Source organism: Thermobia domestica, chromosome 9 (assembly GCF_964235325.1).
Source record: "Thermobia domestica chromosome 9, izTheDome1.hap1.1, whole genome shotgun sequence".
In the NCBI taxonomy this organism is placed as follows: Eukaryota; Metazoa; Arthropoda; class Insecta; order Zygentoma; family Lepismatidae; genus Thermobia; species Thermobia domestica.
This window is the reverse complement of record NC_137462.1, coordinates 37,386,364-37,409,361: the sequence shown is the minus strand read 5'-3', so window position 1 is coordinate 37,409,361 and position 22,998 is coordinate 37,386,364. Positions and strand designations below refer to the sequence as shown.

At 36.4% G+C, this 22,998-nt stretch overlaps 1 protein-coding gene across 2 annotated transcripts in view; it reads left to right on the top strand.

Annotated features, from left to right (window-relative positions):
• The window catches only part of ine (solute carrier family 6 member inebriated), a 252,301-nt gene that overhangs the window by 170,346 nt on the left and 58,957 nt on the right, over positions 1–22,998 (top strand). For both annotated transcript variants that reach the window (XM_081770916.1, XM_081770917.1), the window contains exon 2: positions 21,862–22,049. In XM_081770916.1, the coding sequence (XP_081627042.1) occupies positions 21,862–22,049 (188 nt within the window). The remainder of the gene's footprint in view (positions 1–21,861; positions 22,050–22,998) is intronic.

Sequence of the window (22,998 nt, the reverse complement as noted above, 5' to 3'; positions counted from 1 at the left end):
GGTTTAGATTTTAACTTTTGTTTCAACACCAAGACTATATAAGATGTAGAACTACAGCTAAACGTGGTATTCGAATGGCATGAGCCCCCGCTCGAGACTTCTAAAGTTTGAACATAATTTCCTATTTGGGTCAAAAGATCCAACCAATATATTTCAGGCAAAAAAAAAAAAAAAATCTTGTAGGACTTATATCTGGAGAACTACATATAGTGTAGCCAAACCCAAGCTATCAGTTAACTCAGTATTATGTGCTTTTCCGTAGAAAATACGAAATCTCGATTTAGGGGCCGTTCAAAAATTTTGTGGCCCCTGATCCAAAAACTAATTATTGGCGAAGATCGCAATCTTTTGACCCATTTTCTTCTTTTTTTTTTTTGGTTTTCCTAAAATTCTTGTTATTATTATTATTATTATTATTATTATTATTATTATTAATTATTATTATTATATTTCAATCAAAAACTTTCTTGCACACCATATTTCTGGAGAACAAGTTATAGTATAGCCAAGCCCAAGCTATCACTTAACTCATTATAATGTGCTTATTCCGTTAAAAAAAAAAAAAAAAAAAAAAACTCGATGTAGTGTTGTTCAAAAATTTTGTAGCCCCTGATCCAAATACTAATTGTTGAGCAAGATCGCAATCTTTTGATGCATTTTTTTAATCATTACAAAATTCTTGGCCAAGATCACAATCTTTTAATTAATTAATTAATTAATTATTATTATTATTATTTTTTTTTTTGATCATTCCTAAAATTCTTTTTGAATTGTAAGTTTGTGTGGCATTAATGAATGTTCAACTGTTGTGCATAAGGTTTCCTTTGTGAATTGTAAGTTTCCGTAGCATTAATATCTGTTTAGCTATTGTGCATAAGCTCTTGATTAATCATACTTTCCGTTTGTGAACTAAGGTTCCGAAGTAGTACTTGCTGTACCATAGGTTAATGATGAAACACAATTTCATTCAGTGAACTGTAGGATTCTGTAGCGTTAATTTCTAGTATGCTGGTGATAAAAACTTGTAAAATAATTGTCATCAGCGCCATCTGTGCGTTTCATTCCACTATGGGAGGAGGTTACTTTCCTTTTTTTATTGTCTTTGATCTCAATGACGTTTTGTGCATGATTAATTGAATCCTCCTTTGGTTTGAAAAATGAAAATGAAAAAATGAAATGTAATCTTTGAGTTTTACGTCCCACGGTTATGCCGGTTAGGGTAAAGGAGACGGTGATGATGAGTAATGAATGAAATGGTGGAATGAATAATGTAGGAGGAAACGGGAGGACCCCGAGAAAACCCACGAGCACGGTGTTTGTCCACCACAAAGTCCACACGGCACGAGCTGGGATCGAACTAGGGACCCCAGGCACTGGAGGTGAACGCTCTATCAGTGAGCCACTGCGCCCCGCTTTGAAAAATGAAGTGTGTTTTAACGTCACTATGTTAAGTTTGTAACGGGCATACCAAAACGCATTTAACCACAGACTTTTTTCCCTTGATGAAGTACAAGGATCTTGTTTCTAGAAGTGGGTAATTTTTGGCGCACACCCAGAAATTGTTATTGGGATGAGTCTAAGGTTCGGGGAGGGGGGAAGGGTTCAATACTACAAGCCACTACATCTATAAAGTATTGAACGAATATTATTCTGTTCCCGAAAAGACGATAAGTGATTGTAAAATATATACACCTGTATTTTCAGAAGAAAATGATAGAACTGTAATATTTTTATAAGAGAAAGAGTACAAATGAAGTGTAAAATCAAAATTTTATGCTACATCAACCATTCCTCTGTTAAGCAATTATAGTTTTATTGAGAAAGTGCACAAATGCATGCTGAGTTAGGAACTTCTGGGGAGGGTCCGGACCTAGTGGAACCCTCGTGGATGAGTCCCTGGTACTACTGATTCATCTTTTTCATTTATTTACAAGTGATGTGAGTGTAACTTGTTAGGAGGATCTGTTTCATTGTTAGGAATAAATGTGTCACCGTTAGTAGTACACAAAAACGATAAACATAACTAACTAGTTAACAACATATCTTTTTAATATATGAAATACGTAAATAAATGAACAATATTTTCTAGCAGAATAAAAATTGTCAATTATTAGCAAGGAAATCTTCTGTATTTTCAACATTATACTTTTAATGAAATAAATATTATAAGAGCTAAGGAGGTTGAAATATTTCCCATAAATCTGTTCTCTCCGTGCAAAGAACGGGCATTTCAGCCAGTATATACTTCGTTGTTCTGTTTTTAATATTTCTCAACCGATAATGTTGATAAGCCTATGTGAAGTATGGAAGTCATATGACCATTTTTCGTTCTCATGGAGCGTTGTCAGTTGTCGGTCAATCTTCTATTCATTATTTTAAAGAATCAGACCATTCTAGAAACGCCTGATGGAATAAGCGTATCCTAGAATATGCAGCAACCAAATACTCAGCAAAGTGAGGTGGGTTGCATATAACCAAGGAGTTAAGCAAATCGTTGCAATTATCCATCACCAAATTGGTATAACATTGGTGATGGATGTTTTAGGTCATTGGCGATGTCCATAACTGCTTTCATGCCGTTCTTCCTCGACTTTTTTTTTTTTCCAGAATATCATCCATTTCCTATGATTGGTAACCCACTGCGGAAAGCAACTTGAACATCGAAAGTGGAAAATTAAACAAACTTAAAAGAAAAATAATCGACTTCAAAGTCGCACTAAAAATCATTTTTTGAACCAACTTAAAAGCTCTAAAAATCAGAAATAATAATAGTAATAATAATAAGCATAGGTATTCTGCTACTACTGGTAGGTCACTTGCCGCAACTGAGAAGTTTCCGTGCTCCACGGTCTTCCGTCCGCTAACCTCTTCGTCCTCACTACGATTTCTCTGTTTTGATATCGTTCATTAATTGTAGTCTCCTTTGCCCCCTCTCTTTCCTGTCACCATACCCTCTAAAATGCTCCGCATGATACAGCTCCTTCGTAGCCAAGATACCAGCCAGTTTATCTTCCTCTTCTACTTCTTAATATCTAAAATTATTCTTTTCTCCCCCACCATTTCTAACACCCTCTCATTCGTTTTCCGCTCGACCCATTCTTCTTCACACCCACATTTCGGAAGCTTCCAGTCGTTTTTCATCATTTTTGAGTAATGTCCATGTTTCTAACCTATACAGCACAATACTCACACGAAGCATTTTATGAATCTTTTTCTGAAGTCGTTATTCAAGGTTCCACAAAATAGTATTTTCTTCCTCGTAAAGGCTTCTTTCACCATTCCTATCCTTGCTTTTGTTTCACGTTCACACTTCATATTATCATTAATAATACTACCCAGATATCGAAAACTAGTCATCTGTTCTATTTTCTCCCCTCCTACTTCTGCATTTGACACCGACCCGTTCGTTCTAATCATCATGGCTTTTTATCTTTCTAACATTTATTTTCATCCCATATTGTTCACATAATGCTTAAAAGCAGAAAATTAATTATTATTATTAATTTTTTTAGTCATTCCAAACCAAATATATTAGTGCCTCCATAAAATCATTATTTAATTAATTTTAAATTAGGCATTAATTTGTTCCGCTTTCCACGACTTCAAAAATGTGATATAGAAAGTGGTAATAGATTATTTTCTGTTTTTAAGCACACTATTATTTTTTGCCTTTTTAAAGTTTATTTGTTTATTTATTTATTTATTCCTTAGAGAATCGTTTCGCTTTTAACAAATTACCAGAACAACCACCACCTTTTTCACCGTATTGCAAGTAAACAGATGATTAGATGAATGCTTCTTTCATATATTGTGTTTTAATTTGCATTTAGTTCTCATAAAATAAATATTCTTAGAAGTACGTGGATTGTCGTTTTGGGGAAAAAAGGAAAGAAATTCATTATTAAATAAAATTTAAAGCGTGTTTGATACATTTTTTAGTACTGATAATTGTGATATTGAAAGTAATTGACAGTTAATAAGTAATTGATAAGCAAAATGAGCACTTGCGTAAGGCATCAAAGAAAGGGACACCAATGAAATTTTCCGTTATTCGAATTTACCGTGGCTCATGGACCATATGATACAATACTACAAATAGTGCAGCTGAAGCCAGATAATGCAAAAAGGAAGGGAGAGATTTAATCCCAACATTAAATAAATAAATTACATTCAAATATGTACCATAATAACAAGAGCACTGAGAGAGTGTAAACCTCCGCCAAGGGTTACGAAATCGTAGGGTAAAATCCCCCTCATTGCTTAAATAAAAGCAATGTAAACTTTGTATGCAGTTCGTGAAATTTGTATACATCCTGCGTGTCCGTGAAAAAAAACAAACACACACACACACACATACTACCATATGCCTAAAACAACCTCCTTGGACAAACTAATAATAGTAATAATTATAATGATAATGATTGATTAATAGTAATGATGAAGATCTGATCAAAGACTTTGCAATTTTATATATCCCAAATCTTATGCAGGGTATATGAGCCGCAACGGAACAGAATTAATGTTATTTGACAGCTGATAGCTGAAACTAGTAGATCTACAGTAAGGGAGATGTTGGAGCGAAGCCCTTCAAAATCAACAAGGCAGGCTGTAAGAGAGTGGCATTATACGCTATTCTGTGCATGCAATTCTCCACAAGAATTATAGTACAGACTATGTCCAAAACTTGTATCTAAACGATTGTGATAGCCATGTTGAATTTTGTGAACTGATGCCCACATGGCATGAAGATCATTCACACTTGTTTGAAAACATTCTGTAGAGTGATGAAGCTGTGTTGCATGTAGGGGGATTCCTTAATCGTCATAAAAGCCATTATTGCGCAGAAGGTGATCCCAAAGAGATAATTCAAAAAATGCAGGGCAAGCCGAAAGTAACAGTGTGGTGAGGATTAACTTCTTGCCACATTATTGGAACCAATCTGTAGAGAGACACTATGAACGCTGAAGGATACTTGGAAATTTAGAAAATTTTGTGTGGCCTACAGTTTCTGAATGAGACTAGTTACATGAACTGTTATTTATGCAAGATGGAGTTCCTTCTCATTACGTGTTGCCTATAAGTCAATGGCTTCTTGACGAACGCTTCGCAGCACGTTTTATAGATCACCGGAGTCCCACAGAATGGCCAACGCAGAATCTAGACCTCTCCTCCATGCAATTTATTTATATTGGGGTGGGCTGAGGAAGGAGTGTATCACAGCAAACCTCAAATTATTGGCCAACTTGAGAAGGCCGTAAGGTTATAAATGGTGTTCCTGCTGAGTTCTTGAGGTAGGTCGTAGCAAACGTGTTTGTTCGTTTGAGACAGTGTCTAGAAAATACTGGAGTACACATTGAGTTGTAACTTTTGAAAAGATAATGGTATGTAATAAACTACATGTGTGCAAAAAAATTAAGTTTATACTTACAATATGCTAGGAGGGAAAATATTAAAAATAGGGAGTTACTTTCCGCTCACAGTTTAGTGAGTGACAAGGGGCCACCGTGGTTACTTTGTTGTTGTTGTCTAGGTCACCCCGATCTAGAGCTTGTTTCTCAAACCTCTAGTCCCGGAATCAGCTGTACAGCATTTTTGCAAAATCTTATAGTGCAAAATAATATTGTCTTGTGTTACACAAGACAAGGATTTCTCGTCTTGCTGTATAAATATGTGTACAAAATTTATGCCTTGATTTTGTTTCTCTTAATTTCATCTATAAATTATTAGAATCCTTTCGTGTCACGAAAGATCCACGAAGGGTGTACGCAACATTTAAAGCATATTTCTTATTGGAGAACGTTGTGTAATGACTTGCAGATTTTTGACGTCGATAAATGATCTCCATTGTGTTCATGTAATCAATTTATCAATTTATAGTTTTTATACTATGAATTGTGTAACACTAACATAGTATTTTGACATCTAAGGCTTGAGTGAACTATCATGTTAACCAAACAACTCGTAAATTTTTTTCTTCTTCTCTCGTCTCGATTAAAAAAAAAAAAAAAAAACTTCTCTCAACCCTCGTCTCGTTTCCGAGGCGAAACGAGACATTTCTCATTTCGTGCACAAAACTAATAGTGTGATATTATCATTGATTACTCGAGCTCGAATAGCCACGTTTCTGTGACACTTCTTAATCATATAGGGGCTGCGGTGGTTCAGTGGTAGAGCGTTCACTTCTGGTGCTTGGGGTCCCGGGTTCGATCCCAGCCCCCGCCAAGTGAACTTTGTGCTGGACAAACACCGTGTGCATGGGTTTCCTCGGAGTTCTCCCACTTTCTTCATTTCACCATTTCATTCATTACTCATCATCACCGTCTCCTTTAGCCTAACCGGCATAATCCTGGGACGTAAAACTCAAAGATTTCATTTCATTTCATTTTACTTCTTAATCATGATAAATTTTAATTTAGTTGTTCGGAGCTCCTCTTTCAGAACCGATTTCATTAACGTATGGACTTATACCTTAACGTGATATGCATTACCAAAAATTGAACCCTGGTCTACTGTGCATAGTGGATAATACAAATATATCACTTATAGGTAGTTTATAAAAGGTTAAATTCTTAATTGAATCCAATATGTTCGGAGAAGAGAGAAAGAAAATAATAATTTAGTGAGAAAAGGAAACCGCGATTTTGTTGTTTCCACAGTTAATGTAAAAGGTATTCTTTCTTTCAAACAACATATTCAACATTCAAACGTATTCCCATGATAAATTGAAGACTGTGTGTTTATTCTGTGCAGCAACCATGTAATCTGCAAGGTTATTTCCATCAAGCGGCTACCGTTTAATTATAACCTTTAAATGAAAACTACCGTTACCCCTTTTAAAATGCATGTTATTAGATATTAGAATAAGGAATTAACTGAATGAGTAATTTCTTATAAATTATCAGTTTTCTTCAATGGAAGAAGCTTTAAGAGTAAATAAAGCAAGTAGAAATCTCAGTTAGGTGATTTTATGTCTAGATGACCTTGGAAGCAATAAGTTAATGAGAGTATTTGTTTTCAACCACTGCCTTCTTGAGTCATCCTTTTTGTTCTGTACTTAGCAATAATCTGGGAAAACATGACTTCAAGTTAAAACAAAACTAATTCATGATAATACAATTTACTTTCCCCTAAGATTTTGTAAAAACCTTATCTTGTGTTTATTGATTTATTACAACATTCTATGGGTAATGTTATAGCTACTATTTCCACAGGAATGATTATATAATTAATATTCTGATTACGGAAGTGAAATTAATTATGTTAATGAGTGTAGAAATTACGGTATCTAAGAATGAATTTTCTCACATTTACTTTATTATTATTATTAGTATTATTTACGAATTATTAACAAAATTCCACGCAATGATGACGCCAGCTTTCATTTATTGTAGGGACAAACGGAGAAGAGTTTTTTTTTTTTTTGTGGAGAGAGGCAGCTATTTTTTATATACCGATAGATTTACACTACGTGATGTACTTACAACTTGTCTGAGGGGTAGACGTTAGCCACCGAGGGGCACGCGCCCCCTTGTCTCCTCTAGCGTTATCATTGGCTCCAGGTACTACTATGAAGCCATTTTATGCTATAAACAATGAATGAACATTAAAATATGGAAGAAATTGTTGGTGTTCTATATGTTAATCTTCCATCATAGCATGCGTCTCGGAAAACCTCATTCAATATGACTGGCTGCGGGATTTTAACCTGTGACCACCAGACTGCAAAGCAAGACCTTACCGTTCGCTAACTCTCGTTCGGGTATTGGTAATTATTTAATTTCCTTTTTTAACATATAAATGATATTTATAGATTTTTGAAGTGGTAGCGGTATTTCGAAAGTACTTTTGGCCACCGCGCGTGCTCGATTTGAAGCCGGCAATACTTATTTTTGATGGGAATATCTGAAGGAAAGGTTTTCAAAAATTGCAAACCATAGATGCCTTGAAAGCAGTGGCGGCGATTGGACATTAAAAGTGGGGGAGGGCAAGACATGATCTAAGTGTTTGTATATCAATGTTAGTTTTCTTGGTTATTTCTAATACTTTGACGAAAAGTTGTATAACTAATACGATAATGTCTTTTTCAGTTAAAATATCGTATGTCGTATTTCATATTTTATTAAGTAAATTGGCAAGAGCAACGCAAGTAGGTACTACAGGCAAGTAGGCCCTTTGTATTCTTAAACAACGAAAGTGTAAGAAGAGATTTGATTTCTTGCTCATGAGCATCTTAAAATTCTATCTGAAAAAATGTGTGATCCGATTAGATCCAAATAAATAGAAAGGGTAATATTAATCATAGTAATGAATAATAAGACTTGTTTTGTAGAAGTTATATTGAAACTGGGAATTAATGAACAATTTACATTTTTTTATTACACATGCCATTAATTGTGCGTTATTACTCTTAGAAAATGAAAGACAGTACAAGTATATGCTACAACATTTAAAGAAATACGCCATTGCAATATTAATTGCTTTGAATTGCAATTCAAACGCAATTCCAGTAGCATTCTTGTCTCCACGGGAAGACAAATAAACCAATACGTACTCACTCAACGGCAGATATTATATTGCACCATTTTTCTATAAACCAGTAATATATGCAAAAAACTTTACATTCCCAAGTGAAAGTATATACATTAAGGGGTCACTTCAAAAAAGTGGGGGCAACGGCCCCCTCTTGCTCCCCTAATCGCCGCCCCTGCTTGAAAGCAAACATAAGTGAAGGAATTAAGCGCTGAGAGAGGACGTAAAGGCTAGGGCGTTCCAAAATGTGGTGCGCCTTGCCCAGTGTTGTCTGGCTGGAAGTAGTAGCCATTTCCAGCATTTGTTAGTTCTTGTATTTCTTGCAAAATAAGATATATCTGCAAATCTTCATTATTGCCAAAATTATTAAAGAAATACTGATTCAGTAACGAATGGGACACCTTATGCCTAACATAATGGTTATGTGGAGGGGAATCGCATTTGGCTCGTTGATTGATTGAGTTCATTTTCAGCATCGTAATTCAGCACCAAGGAATGAGACATGGACTTGGTGCAACCCAAACCACTGTAATGTATTGAAAGCCCAAGACTCGCCCGCCGAGAATAGAACCCGGATCCTACGGTTGTAGCCACGTGAGGAATGGGTAAATGGGAGCCCGTCCACTTCCTGGCCCCCCATTTGTTATAGTTCGTCTGAAAGAAGACTTTTGGTTTGCTTACAGTAAGTGAAAAGTCTTAACCGCAGAAAAATACATGGGTCCCCAACAGGGCTGGATTAGCCCATATGGAAGCCCGGTGCTTAAAAAAAAAAAAAAAAAAAGTGGTTCTTGCTGACCTAATACATTTCTGTGAAACTACAGTAGGAAACTTGGGGAATGTTTTTTTTTTTTTTGTCATATTTTATTTTATGATGATTATTGTATCTTTGATTCTTTTTAGATAGCCAGTTGAGATTTTGATCAGAGTGGAGGCCTGAGGCTATAGCCCCCTAAGCCCCCCTTAATCCGGTCCTGGTCTACGAGAAGCTGGTCAGAACGCTGACTCCACCTTATACCAAAAGCACGTCCGCTAGCCACTAGACCAAAGGAGAGTTCGGAGCCCTCCACTGATTGGCAGTTAAACTTCATAGATACCGCAACACACTCGGGTTTGCTTCCCCCGTTACCGATACACCCGTATGCGTCTTGAGTGTGGGAGACCCGGGTTCGATACCCGGTGGGAGTTCATGTGCTTCGGATCCTACATTAAGCTGTAGATCTACGTCTCATATGTCATTGTTGCTGAAAGGGACAATAAACGTTAATCCATCCAATCAATTCGTTATTCCACTACACGATTACGAAAACCCTCCTCTACTTATATAAGTTAGCATGTACCCAATAGCATCGCTAAAACAATGTTGTTCCGTTTGAATGAACCCAACGACACAATTCAAACATTTGTATGTTATTTTCCATGAGCTATGAATATTAAAATGTTGTTCGAGATATCTTTTCTGCAATTCAAGTGAGCGAAATTAAAAAAAAAAAAAAAAAAAAAAAAAACATACTTTAACTAGTATGTGAAGAATTAACTAATTGTCAGAGTAAAGCTATATTAAAGTTTAAAAGATAAAAATAAGACATCTGTATAAACATGTTTTCCTAAGACGATCCATCATAATTAAAAACATGGTCTTAATTGAGCTGGTGCTGATGTGTAGAAGAGCTTCTGTAAATGAATGTCTCACGTTTACAAAAACAGCAAACGTCATGTTTGTCTTTCATGTGTATATATCATGCAAATAAAAAGTTGCGTCTAGTTGAGCAATGATCAACATCAATACACAAGCAGTGCATTGCCGTGCTTCCCGCTGTTACGTATGGATTCACCTTAAGTGATGAATAATGCTTTCTCTTTGACTACACGGCAAGCGGCCATTCTCCAATGCAATAAACACTTGTTAGCAGCCCGGCAACTTCCAACAAGGTCGTAAACACGCTCTCATCTCGTTTTCCTTTCTACAGCTGATGCCGTGATGGATGAAACTACAGGTGGACTTCTTATTTTTTTCTTTCTTTGCTTTTCCATGAGAGGTATTCTTGAGGTTGGTATAGTGTACGGAGAATGAAGGTTTTTACTAGATTAAAGTTTAACTATCCTCTTCAGCACCGAGGCAATATGAGACTTGGACCGATAGTTTAATGTGAAATTCATACAGTGGCGCAGCTAGATTGATTTTTCATGAAAACAGCTTAGGACAACGGTATAGGGTGACTCAAAAGTAGGTATACACCCCTGCATTTATCTAGTATAACATTCTAGTTTATGGGTTTACTTGCTTCGGCTGTTCCGAGCATAAGGTATAAGTAAATGGACATTAAGAACAAATAATAAAGAAACTGTCTACCTGGTGGTTAACAATAAGAAATTATATAAAATGTAATGAGCTGATCGGTACGGTACTGTATACCTTCTTTTGGGCCACCCTGTATAAATTTTACCGTGGCCAATAGTATTATATTTTGCCTACTATTTACTATTGTAATGCACTGTTAGAGCAGTTAGAAATTCAAAGTATTTACAAATCAAGAACTTTAAATAATATAAATGAACTAATCATTTAGAAATGACGTCAAAAAAAGAAATAAAAATGATTACAATCAAAATTCGCAAGGTACTTAGTTTTCAAGGAAACAGGCATATGTCCTAAATTTGAAACATATTAATCTGTAATTAATCCTTTTGGGATTTCCACTTTTTGAGGTAAATTTTAGACTTTCACTCAAACAGCTACTGTTTCCTTACTATATATTGTAGGATCATAGTTCATATCTATATTTTCTTTCTTTTCTTTTTTTTTTTTTTTTAACAGCATCCTTACCACTCGCTTGTCCGTATTTATAAACTAGAAACGGGAAAAACGGGGAAAACTGGGATTTTTTCGATTTCTTTCAAAGCTGAAACGTTTGAAAAAGACCATTTGTCACTCACTATATGTTTCCATTTTCGTTCTGTGACGATAAGATCCGAAACCGGAAATAGTTAAAACCACTTTCGGTTTGAGTAGGGTTTGACGGAGAAGATAAAACGTATTCTAGAGATCTTAAATCGATTGCAAAAATAGCGCTTTGATATCTTTTATCGTTTTTGCTCTATGAAAATCAATATTGAAATCAAAAATTAATAGTAAATTTCAACCACTTCCGGTTTTGACTGAGTGTTGCGAATAGCCATGGTATGTTGTCTTGAGATGCTGACTTGTTTGCAAAAGTATAATTTTTCTCTACCTGACACCATTTTCGTTTTATAACAATAAAAGTTGAAACCAAAAATTGTTAATTTAAATCACTTTCGTTTCTAATAGAGGGATAAAGGAGAAGATTAATCAATCCTTAAGGCCTTAAATCTATTGCAAAATCCGTTCATTGATCTTTTTAAACCGTTTTTGCTCTATGGCAATCAGTATTATAACTGGAAGAAATTTGAAGCATTTTCGGTTTTGGTAGAATGATGCGGAGCGCAAGTTCAGCTAGTGTTATGCTATTCAGCTTGATGTCTTCTAACGACCGAGTACAGCATTGAACATTATTTCAGTTAAATGGAAATTAGTTTCAGAAAGAAAATGAAATGAAATGAAATCTTACGTCCCACGATTATGCCGGTTAGGCTAAAGGAGACGTGATGATGAGTAATGAATGAAATGGTGGAATGAGGAAACGGGAGAACCCCGAGAAAAACCCACACACACGGTATTTGTCCATCACAAAGTTCACTTGGCGGGGGCTTTGATCGAACCCGGGACCCCAAGCACCAGGGGTGAACGCTCTACCACTGAGCCACCGCGACCCCAAATTAGTTTCAGAGTTACTGATCATTTGGGGCTATATCTCATTAACGATAGAATAGAATAGAATTTATTAATATTTATCGTCTATATGATTATAAGACAGTTACTTAACGATCTTTATAAATGATTATGGGAGAGCCGTGCTCTTGCTGTTTATGGCTCTGACTTTCAGAATTTCTTTCACATATTATAAGATGGCGGAAAAAATGAAATGAAATCTTTTAGTGTAACGTCCCATGATTATGCCCGTTAGGCTAAGGGAGACAGTGATTAAAGTAAATGAACGATGACGGAAGAATTGATGGAATGAAAATGTGGGAGAGAAGGGGAGTACTCTATGAAAACTCACGGAGTGTTGATGATGTGTGTGTTGTCAACCACAAACTTACTTGGCCGGGGTTCGAACCAGGAACCTCACGCACCAGAGATAAGTGCTTTACCATTAAACTACCGTGCATCCCATATAAGATGGTGGGTAAATGCTTAATATAGGTAGCTAACAATCAATACCTCAGGTTTATAAATACTTAATAATAATAATAATAATAATAATAATAATAATAATATTAATAATAATAATATTATTAATAATAATAATAATAATGACACACTAAGATGGCAGTGTCTCAATTTCCAAATACTCTTTCAGCTGTTTTTAATTTGCTAAAAAAATTGTAGTTCTCTGACACTTACGAGTGGTACGGCGTTCCAGGCCTTAATACATTGGTGCCTGATATTTTTGATAATATAATTTAACCGTGGTCTTAATTTTTCAAATTCTTTGCTTGTCTTTGCACGTGTACTAACTGAGTACTTTATTTCAACAAATTGTGGTGAAAATATAATTGTAACTTTCTTGAGAATTTTGTGTATTAGGGGAATTTTTGTTCTATAAAAATAAAGTTAATCTAAATTTAACATGTTCGGTTCGTGGAAGAGCGGTTATGAATGCACAAGGAAATGTTCATTTATTATTATTATTATTACCTTCTTCTGGAGAACGAAGAGCTTATAGTTAAGCTGGGATAGAATGTATTATCATCTTGTTATATCTTAACGAAGAACATGATGAAGGTGTACTTCACTACAACTTCCTTTTAATCGATAGCGTGGTTCTGGTACGAGTGCAGTATCAGTTTTTAGGTTTGCAGTATCGATGTTTTTTTTTCTTTCTTTCTTTCTTGACTTTCGCGAAAACTACTCATTGTGAGCTCTTACACTTCCTCATACCATTTTTTACTTTTATTATTTTATTTTTATTTGTTTATTTATTTATTAGCTTAACGAGATCTATCAAATTGTGTATGACTCATGTTTGGTCTTACTTTTTTCTGTTAAATGCTAATTATACAGCGTGATTCAAAATGATGTGAACGATAAGGAAACGTTCTATAAGTGATAATACCAGGGACGTCATTTAGGGGGGCAGGGAGGGGCATTTGCCCCCCCTGGGTTTGAGATTTATATAGATTTTATCAATAGAGTAGTAGTAAATGAGTGAAAAACGCGAAATTTTACTTATATCGAGGGGTTTTGCCCCCCCCCCCAAGCAAAATCTGAAATGACGCTCCTGGATAATACTCTATCAACAAAGAAATCTCTATGGAAATACTTTCAATATTATCCTCAAGTTTTGTTTGGAACGATCGTAGTACTTTAAAATTTATCCGCTAGGTGGCAGTGATTAGTTCCAAGATGGCTGCCTGTGGTGCAGAGAGAGCATTTTGCGTTTTACAGTTTCGCGTTTGTCGGTCTGTTGTTAGTGTTCAACGCGAGTTCCGCACAAAATTTCATAAAGAACTCCATACGTAAGTGGTATGACAAATTCAACGGAACGGGATGCATTTGTAAAGAAAAATCGCCCGGTAGGCCGTCCACTTCTGAGGCAGATGTCGAAAGGGTTCGAACCAGTTTTCAACGCAGCCCATAAAAGTCAACAAGAAGAGTTAGCAAAGAGCTTCAAATGCCTCAAACAACTGTTTGGCGTGTAGTGCGTAAACATTTAAAGATGTATCCGCATCGAGTGCAGATGTTACAACACTTAACACCTAATGATCACACGTGTTGCAAGACTTTTTGTGAGTCATTTCAAGAGTTGTGCAGTGTTGATGATGATTTTTTTTGGGCAAACTTTGTTTCAATGATGAGACTACGTTTCATGCGACAGGAAGAGTGAATAAACAAAATGTTCGCATTTGGGGAACTGAGAAGTCTCACCAAATCTGTGAAATTGTGCTTGATTCATCGAAGACGAATGTGTGTTGTGCAATTTCATCTTCAAAAGTTTATGGTCCGTACTTGGAACTGTGACTGGACAAACATTTCTACAAATGCTTACTACGTGGCTTACGCCACAGCTCGAACATGACAGTGCAAACTTCATCTATCAATTGGATGCAGCTCCATGTTATTTTCATCACAATGTCAGAAATTTCCTCAACAACAGACTACCACACCGCTGGATTGGGCAGTCAGGTAGAAATGATCATCAGCTTTTACGTTGGCCACCAAGATCACCGGACTTAACCCCCTGCGATTTTTTTTCTGTGGGGACATCTGAAAGAAATTATCTACAATTCCCCTCTACCCCAAGATGTGAATGAACTGAAAGAGCGCATCACTGCTGCAGTGCAAACTGTTGATGCAAACATGTTGAAACGGGTCTAGGCGGAATTGGAATACCGAATAGATGTATTCAGGGTAACAAAGGGAGCCCACATAGAACATTTGTGATGTACTATTTTCATTTTTTTTTATCACAAAAACTTGGAGAGTTTTATCATTTAACTGTAAGATTTGAAGCTATTTGGATGATTAATAAAAAAGTTATAAGGAATTGTAATCGTTCACATTATTTTGAATCACGCTGTATTGTAAAATTAAATTATGAGTGACTTAATGGGAAGAGATATTTAAAAAAAAAAAGAATCGTGTTGATTCTAGCGGAGAAAGAAAGACTTCCAAATGCTCTTTTTCAGTGAGTCGTTGTGACAGCGGACAGTTAGTTGTTGAGGGGGGTCGAAAGTCAATTGAAATTGTCCGGCTTCTCTCTCACTGTAGATTGAAGTGCCCTCGAAGGGTGACACAGGGCAGGATGCACACTTCACAATATGTCACATGTAAAAGAGACCGTTTCGGCAATTTTCTATTTCTCTTCATCACATGACTAACTACTAATAATCGCTACATCGTTACGGCTATAAAAAGAGGGCACAACGATTTTTTTCTTTCTTTCTTGGCTCCTTTTAAAGAGCAAGCAACCAATTTAAAAGTTGAGTTAATGTACTTCGATGCAGATCTGTATTCAGGATAACAGGACAAATAATTTGATGCTTAAATTGCTAATTGTTTTAAGCTACACTACTTTTTAAAAAAAGAAGAAAGAGAAAACTAAGAAAAACTAGAAATTCCAAAGATTTTAATTTCTTCATGCGTTATGTGTCCTCAAAAATATTGCAGTCGGAAACAACACCAAATAACTTAGGGAAATAAAAAAAATGAAATGAAATATTTGAATTTTACTTCCCATGGTTATGCTGGCTAAGGTAAAGGAGACGGTGATGATGAGAAATGAATCAAATGGTGGAATGAATAAAGTGTGAGGAAGCAGGAGAACTCCGATAATAGCCCACGCACACGGTGTTTGTCCACCACAAAGTTCACTTGGCATGAGCTGGGGTCGAAACAGGGACCCCACACACCAGAGGTGAACGCTCTACCACTGAGCCACCGCGGCCCCAACTTAGGGAAATGAGTACTTAAAAAAAATCTACATGACCACACAAATGCATCATTGTGGGGTGCAATGTCTCACTAGTAGAACGCTTATCTTTGGTGCATAAGATCTCTTGTTCGATCCCTGCTGGCGTCAAGTGGGATTTGTGGTAGTGGTGGGCACAAAAGCCAGGTTTCGATTTTTGGTATTTAGGAAAACCGAAACCGGTTTTTGAGAATTAATAAAAACTGTTTTTTTTTATCGAAACCGATCTCTGTTTTCTCCAAAACCGGTTCGGTTTTTCACAGAGTCCGATTTCAGTGTTCTTCAAAACCGGTTCCAGTTTTTTCCAAAATTGGTTCTATTTCTGATCAGAATAGTGCTTCGTTGTTCTCCAGAAACCGATTCCGTTTCCACAGAAATAGTATCGTTTTCCAAAAGTTTTCACCGAACCAGTTTCGGTGAAAACCGAACTAATTTTTGGAGAACATCGAACCGGTTTTGGGGGAAACCGAACCGGTTTTGAGAAAACCGAAACCGGTTTCGGTGAAAACCGAACCGATTTTTGGAGAAAACCGAAATGTCGATTTTTCTGGTTTCGGTTTTTCTAAAAACCGGTTTCCGGTTGTTATAAAAACCGATTTTGCCCATCCCTAATTTGTGGTAGGCAATCACTGTGTGTGTTGGTTTTCTCGAGTTCTGTTTCTTCTCATTGTCTTCAATTCCACTATTTCATTCATCATCATCATCACCGTCTCCCTTATAGCCTCGGAACATAATTATAGAATATTAAGAAAAAAAAATTCATTTCGAAGCTTTACCCTACCTGAAAGGTAGTCGAAAGGATATAATAGTCACAACTGCAGAAAGAAATGTCAGATGAAGGTCGGATAAAAGAAGATAGCGTTTATTTTGACCCTAGATTCCATTAATGCCCCAGTGAATAGGGTATGACATAGAAACGATGGAAGGGTTACGCACAAAACAGAAGAAAATTCAAGAAGTCTTTTGCAAACGGAAAGTGATAAGTCAGAAATCGAAAACCAGTACACTTTCCATGTCCACTGTTGCATTGGTGGATTTAATTTAATTTGATTTCTCATTAAAAAAAAAAAAATGTGTACTTGCGTCTTCAAGGAGGATCAGATTAGGAAAGACGAAGTTTACTCTTATAATCTGCTCGGAGCGTTATTCGAGATATATCCAAGCAGGATTTGAATCTGCAACTATGCACACCAATACAAACGCACCAATCATGAGATTACGTATCAGAATAATAATTGTGTTTGTGATGTTCCATATTAATAATAATTTTTGCATTAATATTGCAATGGCGGCTCTTGAGGGAAGACACATTGGTAAAACCTAAAATTTTATCGGTAAAAGCTAAGAAGGGAAAGCCTTTATGTAGCTTCATATAATTGTATACAAGTACATTATGTAAGCTTGTAGCGATAAAATCTAATGATCTATCGACTTGACTTCCTTCAAGAGCCGCTATTGGATGGTTGTAAAATCGTTTATTGAGTTGGGATTGAGACATTTGTGGTTCAATTTGATTTTCGTTGGGTTCGATCCATAGCTATACGAAGAACCGCTGAGCTATTACCGTATTTTAAGAACTATAACATGCATCTTAATTTTTAAGCATTTTTTTTAAAAATAACATTTTTACCATTTTTATGACTAGATTGAAAAGCCAAACTAAAAAAAAAAAAAAAATCAGTTTATAAAACCGAACTTACCTTTAAAATCCCTGAAAATCATCTGAACTTTCTTCTTCCTCTTCGTCGTCCTTGTTGTCCTCTTCATATACAGGGTGGCCCAAAAGTAGGTATACAGTACCGTATTGCATTTTATATCATTTCTTATTGTTATCCATTAGGTAGATTTAGTTTCTTTATTATTTGTTCTTAATGTGTTTTTACTTACATCTTAAGCTCGGAAGAGCAGAAGCAAATAAACCCATAAACTAGAATGTTATACTTGATCAATGCAGGAGTGTATACGTACTTTTGGGCGATCCATGGTCTTCACTGCCATCGAGAGCGTTACTTATGCTGCACTTGTTGAAAGATTATTAATTTCGGGTATAAGAAGCATCTGATTTAGGAGGCAATTTTTCGGAGAAAAAAAAGTACGTCTTTATAGTCCGTAAAATACGGTAGTGCCGGATCCACGCTAGTGTTGCTCAAGAGATGAGACGAGAAACTTTTTTCTTGTCTCGTCTCGATTCTCGAAAGACTTTCCTCGTCTTATTGTGTACATTTATATGCAAGATCTATGCGGTTTTTTTTTATTATTTTCTCAATTTCATCTACAAGTTTATCAGAATCCTTTCGCGTCAAGAGATATTCCCGAAGAGTGTAATATAACAATATTTAAACATTTGTTATTGAAATATATTGTGTAATGACTTGCGCATCTTTAAACGTTAGTAAATGTTCATTCATTGTGCTCGTAGAATAACTTCAGAAATTTATAGTTTTGTACTCTGAATCTTGCAACACTGATCAGCGTTCGAGATCGAAAATTTGGGTGAACAAACGTTTTCCATGAGGGTCGAGAAATTTCTCATCTTGACACGATTCTATTCTCGAAAACGAGTCCAGAATTTTCCTGTTTTTAGTCTCTTCTCGAATTTTAAAATGCATTTCTCGTGTCGTTGGGAACACTAATTTCTCATCTCGAATCGAACCCACGAACATCTTTTCCAACGTTGAAAGTACCAAACAGAAAATTTTACCGATTTCTTATTTGAAAACGTAACGAGATCTTGCATATACGGACCTTATACTTAGATAATGAACAAAGTCCTTCGTGTCTTGTAATGATTTCGGGGTCAGGAGGGATACTCCCGGAGATAATTTTACCTCCGGATCCTATCTCTGTTCATGCTCCATTGAAGTTACTAGTATTACCGTGTATCGCAATGATCGCCAAACCGTTGATCGTGAGCTACTAGTAGCGCGCGATGACATTTTCGGTAGATCCCATTAAGAGTCTTCATCCCGGCGAAATTAAAATACCGCTAATTTTACATTAATTATGTGATATCTTCAAAGAGATAAAAGATAATCGAAATGTGGAACAAGAGCGCCCTAGACAATATCATTTTACACGAGAAACCGTAGTCACGATTCACTTATCTGCTTTCGATTTCGAGCCATTTTGAAAATCGGCATTTATTTTCGCGTTTCTAAACAGCTGAAAACATAAAGCCACTAGGTGACTTGTGATAACGGTACCTCACGCAAAATAATATTGTCTAGGGCGCTCTTGTTCCATATTTCAATTATCTTTTATCTATTTGAAGATATCACATAATTACTGTAAAATTAACGGTATTTTAATTTCGCTGGGATGAAGACTCTTAACTAATAAGCTGGGTAAATTTTGAAGTAGGAGTTCCGTGTTTGATTCTCGGTGGTGTATACGTAGCTCACATTTCAAGTAAAACTGTTGCATGTATATTTCGTATGGCATTGATGTGGAAAAGAATCTTAAACAACTTGTGTTTTTTTATGTTCTTCCTTCTACATACTTAGTGTCTTTAGGTTTTCTTATTTAGTGCAGTCGCTCTTTTGCATCGATATTCAGATCAGAGTTTCTTTAATATTCTTAATGGGTTATGATTTATTCTTTGTGTCTTTTGTTAATATATAACAAGTGTGCAAGAAGATTAAATTAAGGAAACTCGTATGTAGGCTGTGAGAAACTGGATCTTGTAGGTGAGAGTGCTTAGCTATCATGAAGAATATCTGGGCAATAGTCAAGAAGAAAAGGATGTTCTGGCTGACTTCATCTTTATTTGTGGTCCCTGCCACTAGCAACGCCCTGCCCCTGACTGACACGTGCGTTGGACGCATACTGCAAGCAAAGTGACACAGTAATGTTCGTTTGTTATTCAGACAAGTGGTTTCCAGCAAGTTCCATTTCAGTGCACGTACTAAAGAATGAGCTTCCTTCACTTGGTGCATTGTATGACATGCATGTATGAACAACTTTCCATATGCTTCTAAATGTATTGCCGACTGACTGACTTCAACTTTGGTCCGGTGAATTTGTGCGCGGAGTTGTAACATCGGTGTTTCCAGTAACATTAATGAAATATTGAAGATTCTCAGCAGTGGCGTACGCACAAGTTCAAGGGAGAGGGTCTCAAGCTTCCAAGTTCATACAGGCGTTTCAGGCGTTCGTATACATATCTTAATATGGTAAATGTTAATTTTTGCGTATATTGTTCAAGGAGAGATTAAAACTCCGAATCCTCCCTTGCTTACGTCACTGATCCTTATATTGAAGTTGAGGTTAAATCTGAAAACTTACAAGGAGAAAGCAGACTTCGGTACAGAAAATGAACTTCGGGGCCATTTTTTCAACGTGATAGTGCACCTGTAGCATAGAAAAAGCGTCTTAAAGTTTTAGACTCGTTCCATATGTCGTACGTTGCGCAAATTTATAAAGTTACGGCGTGGCAGAATCAGTAGCATCTGTGACTCACATGCCAAGGGACCTGGGTTCTATTCCCTTGGAGTCAACTTTTTTTTGTTTTTTGCTTGAACCAATAAAGTAACCACTTGTAGCCAGAGGCGGATCCAGGGGGGGGCGATCGGGGCGATCGCTCCTCCCAGAAGAGGAAACTTTCTTACTTTATATATATAAATAAAATCTATCCCAGAGTTTGGAGCCCTTAAAAGTTGCATTATGACAACCCACCGCTTCCTCCAGAAGTCGGTCCTGGATCCGCCCCTGCTTGTAGCTACAAGTAAAATGTTAATTCACCATATGTTTATAATGAATTAAAACAATAGAAATATTCAAGTCAGTTATAAAATATTTCAATGTTTCATGTTAGCTACCAACGAAATGTAATCTATTTCGTAAATATTTTGATATCACGAGTTTTATTATGGTTACCACAGTCGTTTTGTAAAAATGTTCTTAACGTAAAAATGGCAATTATCTTTCTATTTCCGGTGGGAGCTGATATGGTTCGGATCTATAGAAGAGGAAGAGTTCTTCCAGATATGTGCCCCAGTCTGACAGCAGAGCAAAAAAGAAGACCGGGTGTCGTCGTGTCAGAAGTGGGTCCAACTGGTCGAAAATGACCGAGAATAATTTAAGAAAACCATAATTGGTGATGAATCACTTTCCCACGCGTACGATCTTGCCAGAAAGAGACAATCAACAGCACGGGTGGGGAAGAATTACCACGACCAAAAAACTCCGCATCCAGAAGTCATGTGAGTGGTATTTTTTTCGATTGGCAAGATATTGTGCATAAAGAATTCATTCTAGGACAAACTGTGAATGCTTTGATTAGCAGAGACATTTTAGCACGCTTAATGCAGAGAATGCAACGGGTTCGTCCAGAAATGGTTCATTCGGATGACTTGCTCTTGTTGCACGACAATGCACTGTGCCACAGAGCCATTGAGGTAGACATTTTTGGCACAAAGCAGGTAACATGTTTCAGCCATCCGCCCTATTCACTTGACCTGGCTCCTGCGCACTATTTTTTTTTCAAAGGTCAAAATGACATCTTGACCCAATTTCGGACATCCAAAGGGCTGTGACGAAGGAACTTAACACAACAGCCGTGCAATAGCCTGTATACAACAATGAGGGACGTAACATATATTGTAGATTAGCAGCCAATCAAAGTATTTCTCTTCTGCATTATTTTCTGATAATGCCAGTCTTAAAATTTAGTACACACAGTGTATTTTATCCTGAAATAAAATGTTAGCCCCAAATATCCTATCGTTCTCTTGCGAATATCTGCATGCTTTTAATATTAATTCATGTTTATTTTATTTTGCAGCCCAATCGAAGATGGAATCTCGTCATGTAGTAGTTACACGGAATCCATAGATGAGCGGGGGACTTACCGACTGCCAAGAAGACAACACTGGACCAACAAAGCCGAGTTTGTTCTTGCGTGTATTGGTTACAGCGTAGGCTTAGGGAATGTTTGGCGGTTTCCCTACCTTTGTTACAAGAGCGGGGGTGGTAAGTATCTCATATGACTTCATTATTTGCTAATGTTCTTTCTTAACCTTTAAGCTAATACAATACCTGTGTTATTTATGTCTTCATGAAGTAAGAAAAAAAGTCATGTACATTGTCATCATTAACAAAGCTTGTAAGATGGATTAAAGTTTTATTCAAAGATTGTTGGATCGCGCCTTTATTTTTTAAAGGTTCACGTAGGTAGAAAAATAACCACAGCATAACAAGTGGTAACATTAGTTCGAAATTCATGATAAGGACAGAAGAAGAAAAGAAAGTTGAGTACATATAAGTACAATGTTGTTACTCATTAAAGCGGATATTCATTTCTTTTGTTTTCTTAAATACTAAGTGCTTGTTTTCAGTAGTTTAGAATTTACCCAAATTTGGTTTACCTAGCGAAGAAGTTCGTTGGTTAGCAGAACACAGAAATCCGTCAACAAACAACCTAAACGACATACAGCACGAAGTCAGTGTTAAGAGGGAAATTGTCTAAGAATCAAGAAGTGGTTGATCCAACTGCTCACATTTGTACTTCGTAACGTTCTATTTGATTTAGAAATAAAACAGTTATGTAGATTAATATGGCAATGCAAATGTAAGTTTCTCAGTTGCCAAAAGAAGGATCGTTCTTCATTGATTTCTTAACCAAATCTAACGGTATATAGAGTTATTTTGCGAAAATGTTACTAAGCTTCCCCGCCCCACATTCGATAGCCTATAATTCAGGAAGTATCTACCTAACTAACTAACTCTATGGCCTATGGAACCCGGAGGTTCAATGCCGCGTTCACAAAAGCTCTCCACTGACTTCTATCCTTAGCTAATTGCATCCAGTTTCTACTTTGTATTCCAATCTCTGCGAGATACATCTTAATATTGTCCTCCCATCTGGGCCTAGGTCTTCCTAATGGTCGTTTTCCGATGGGTCTTCCATTCAAGACTTTGA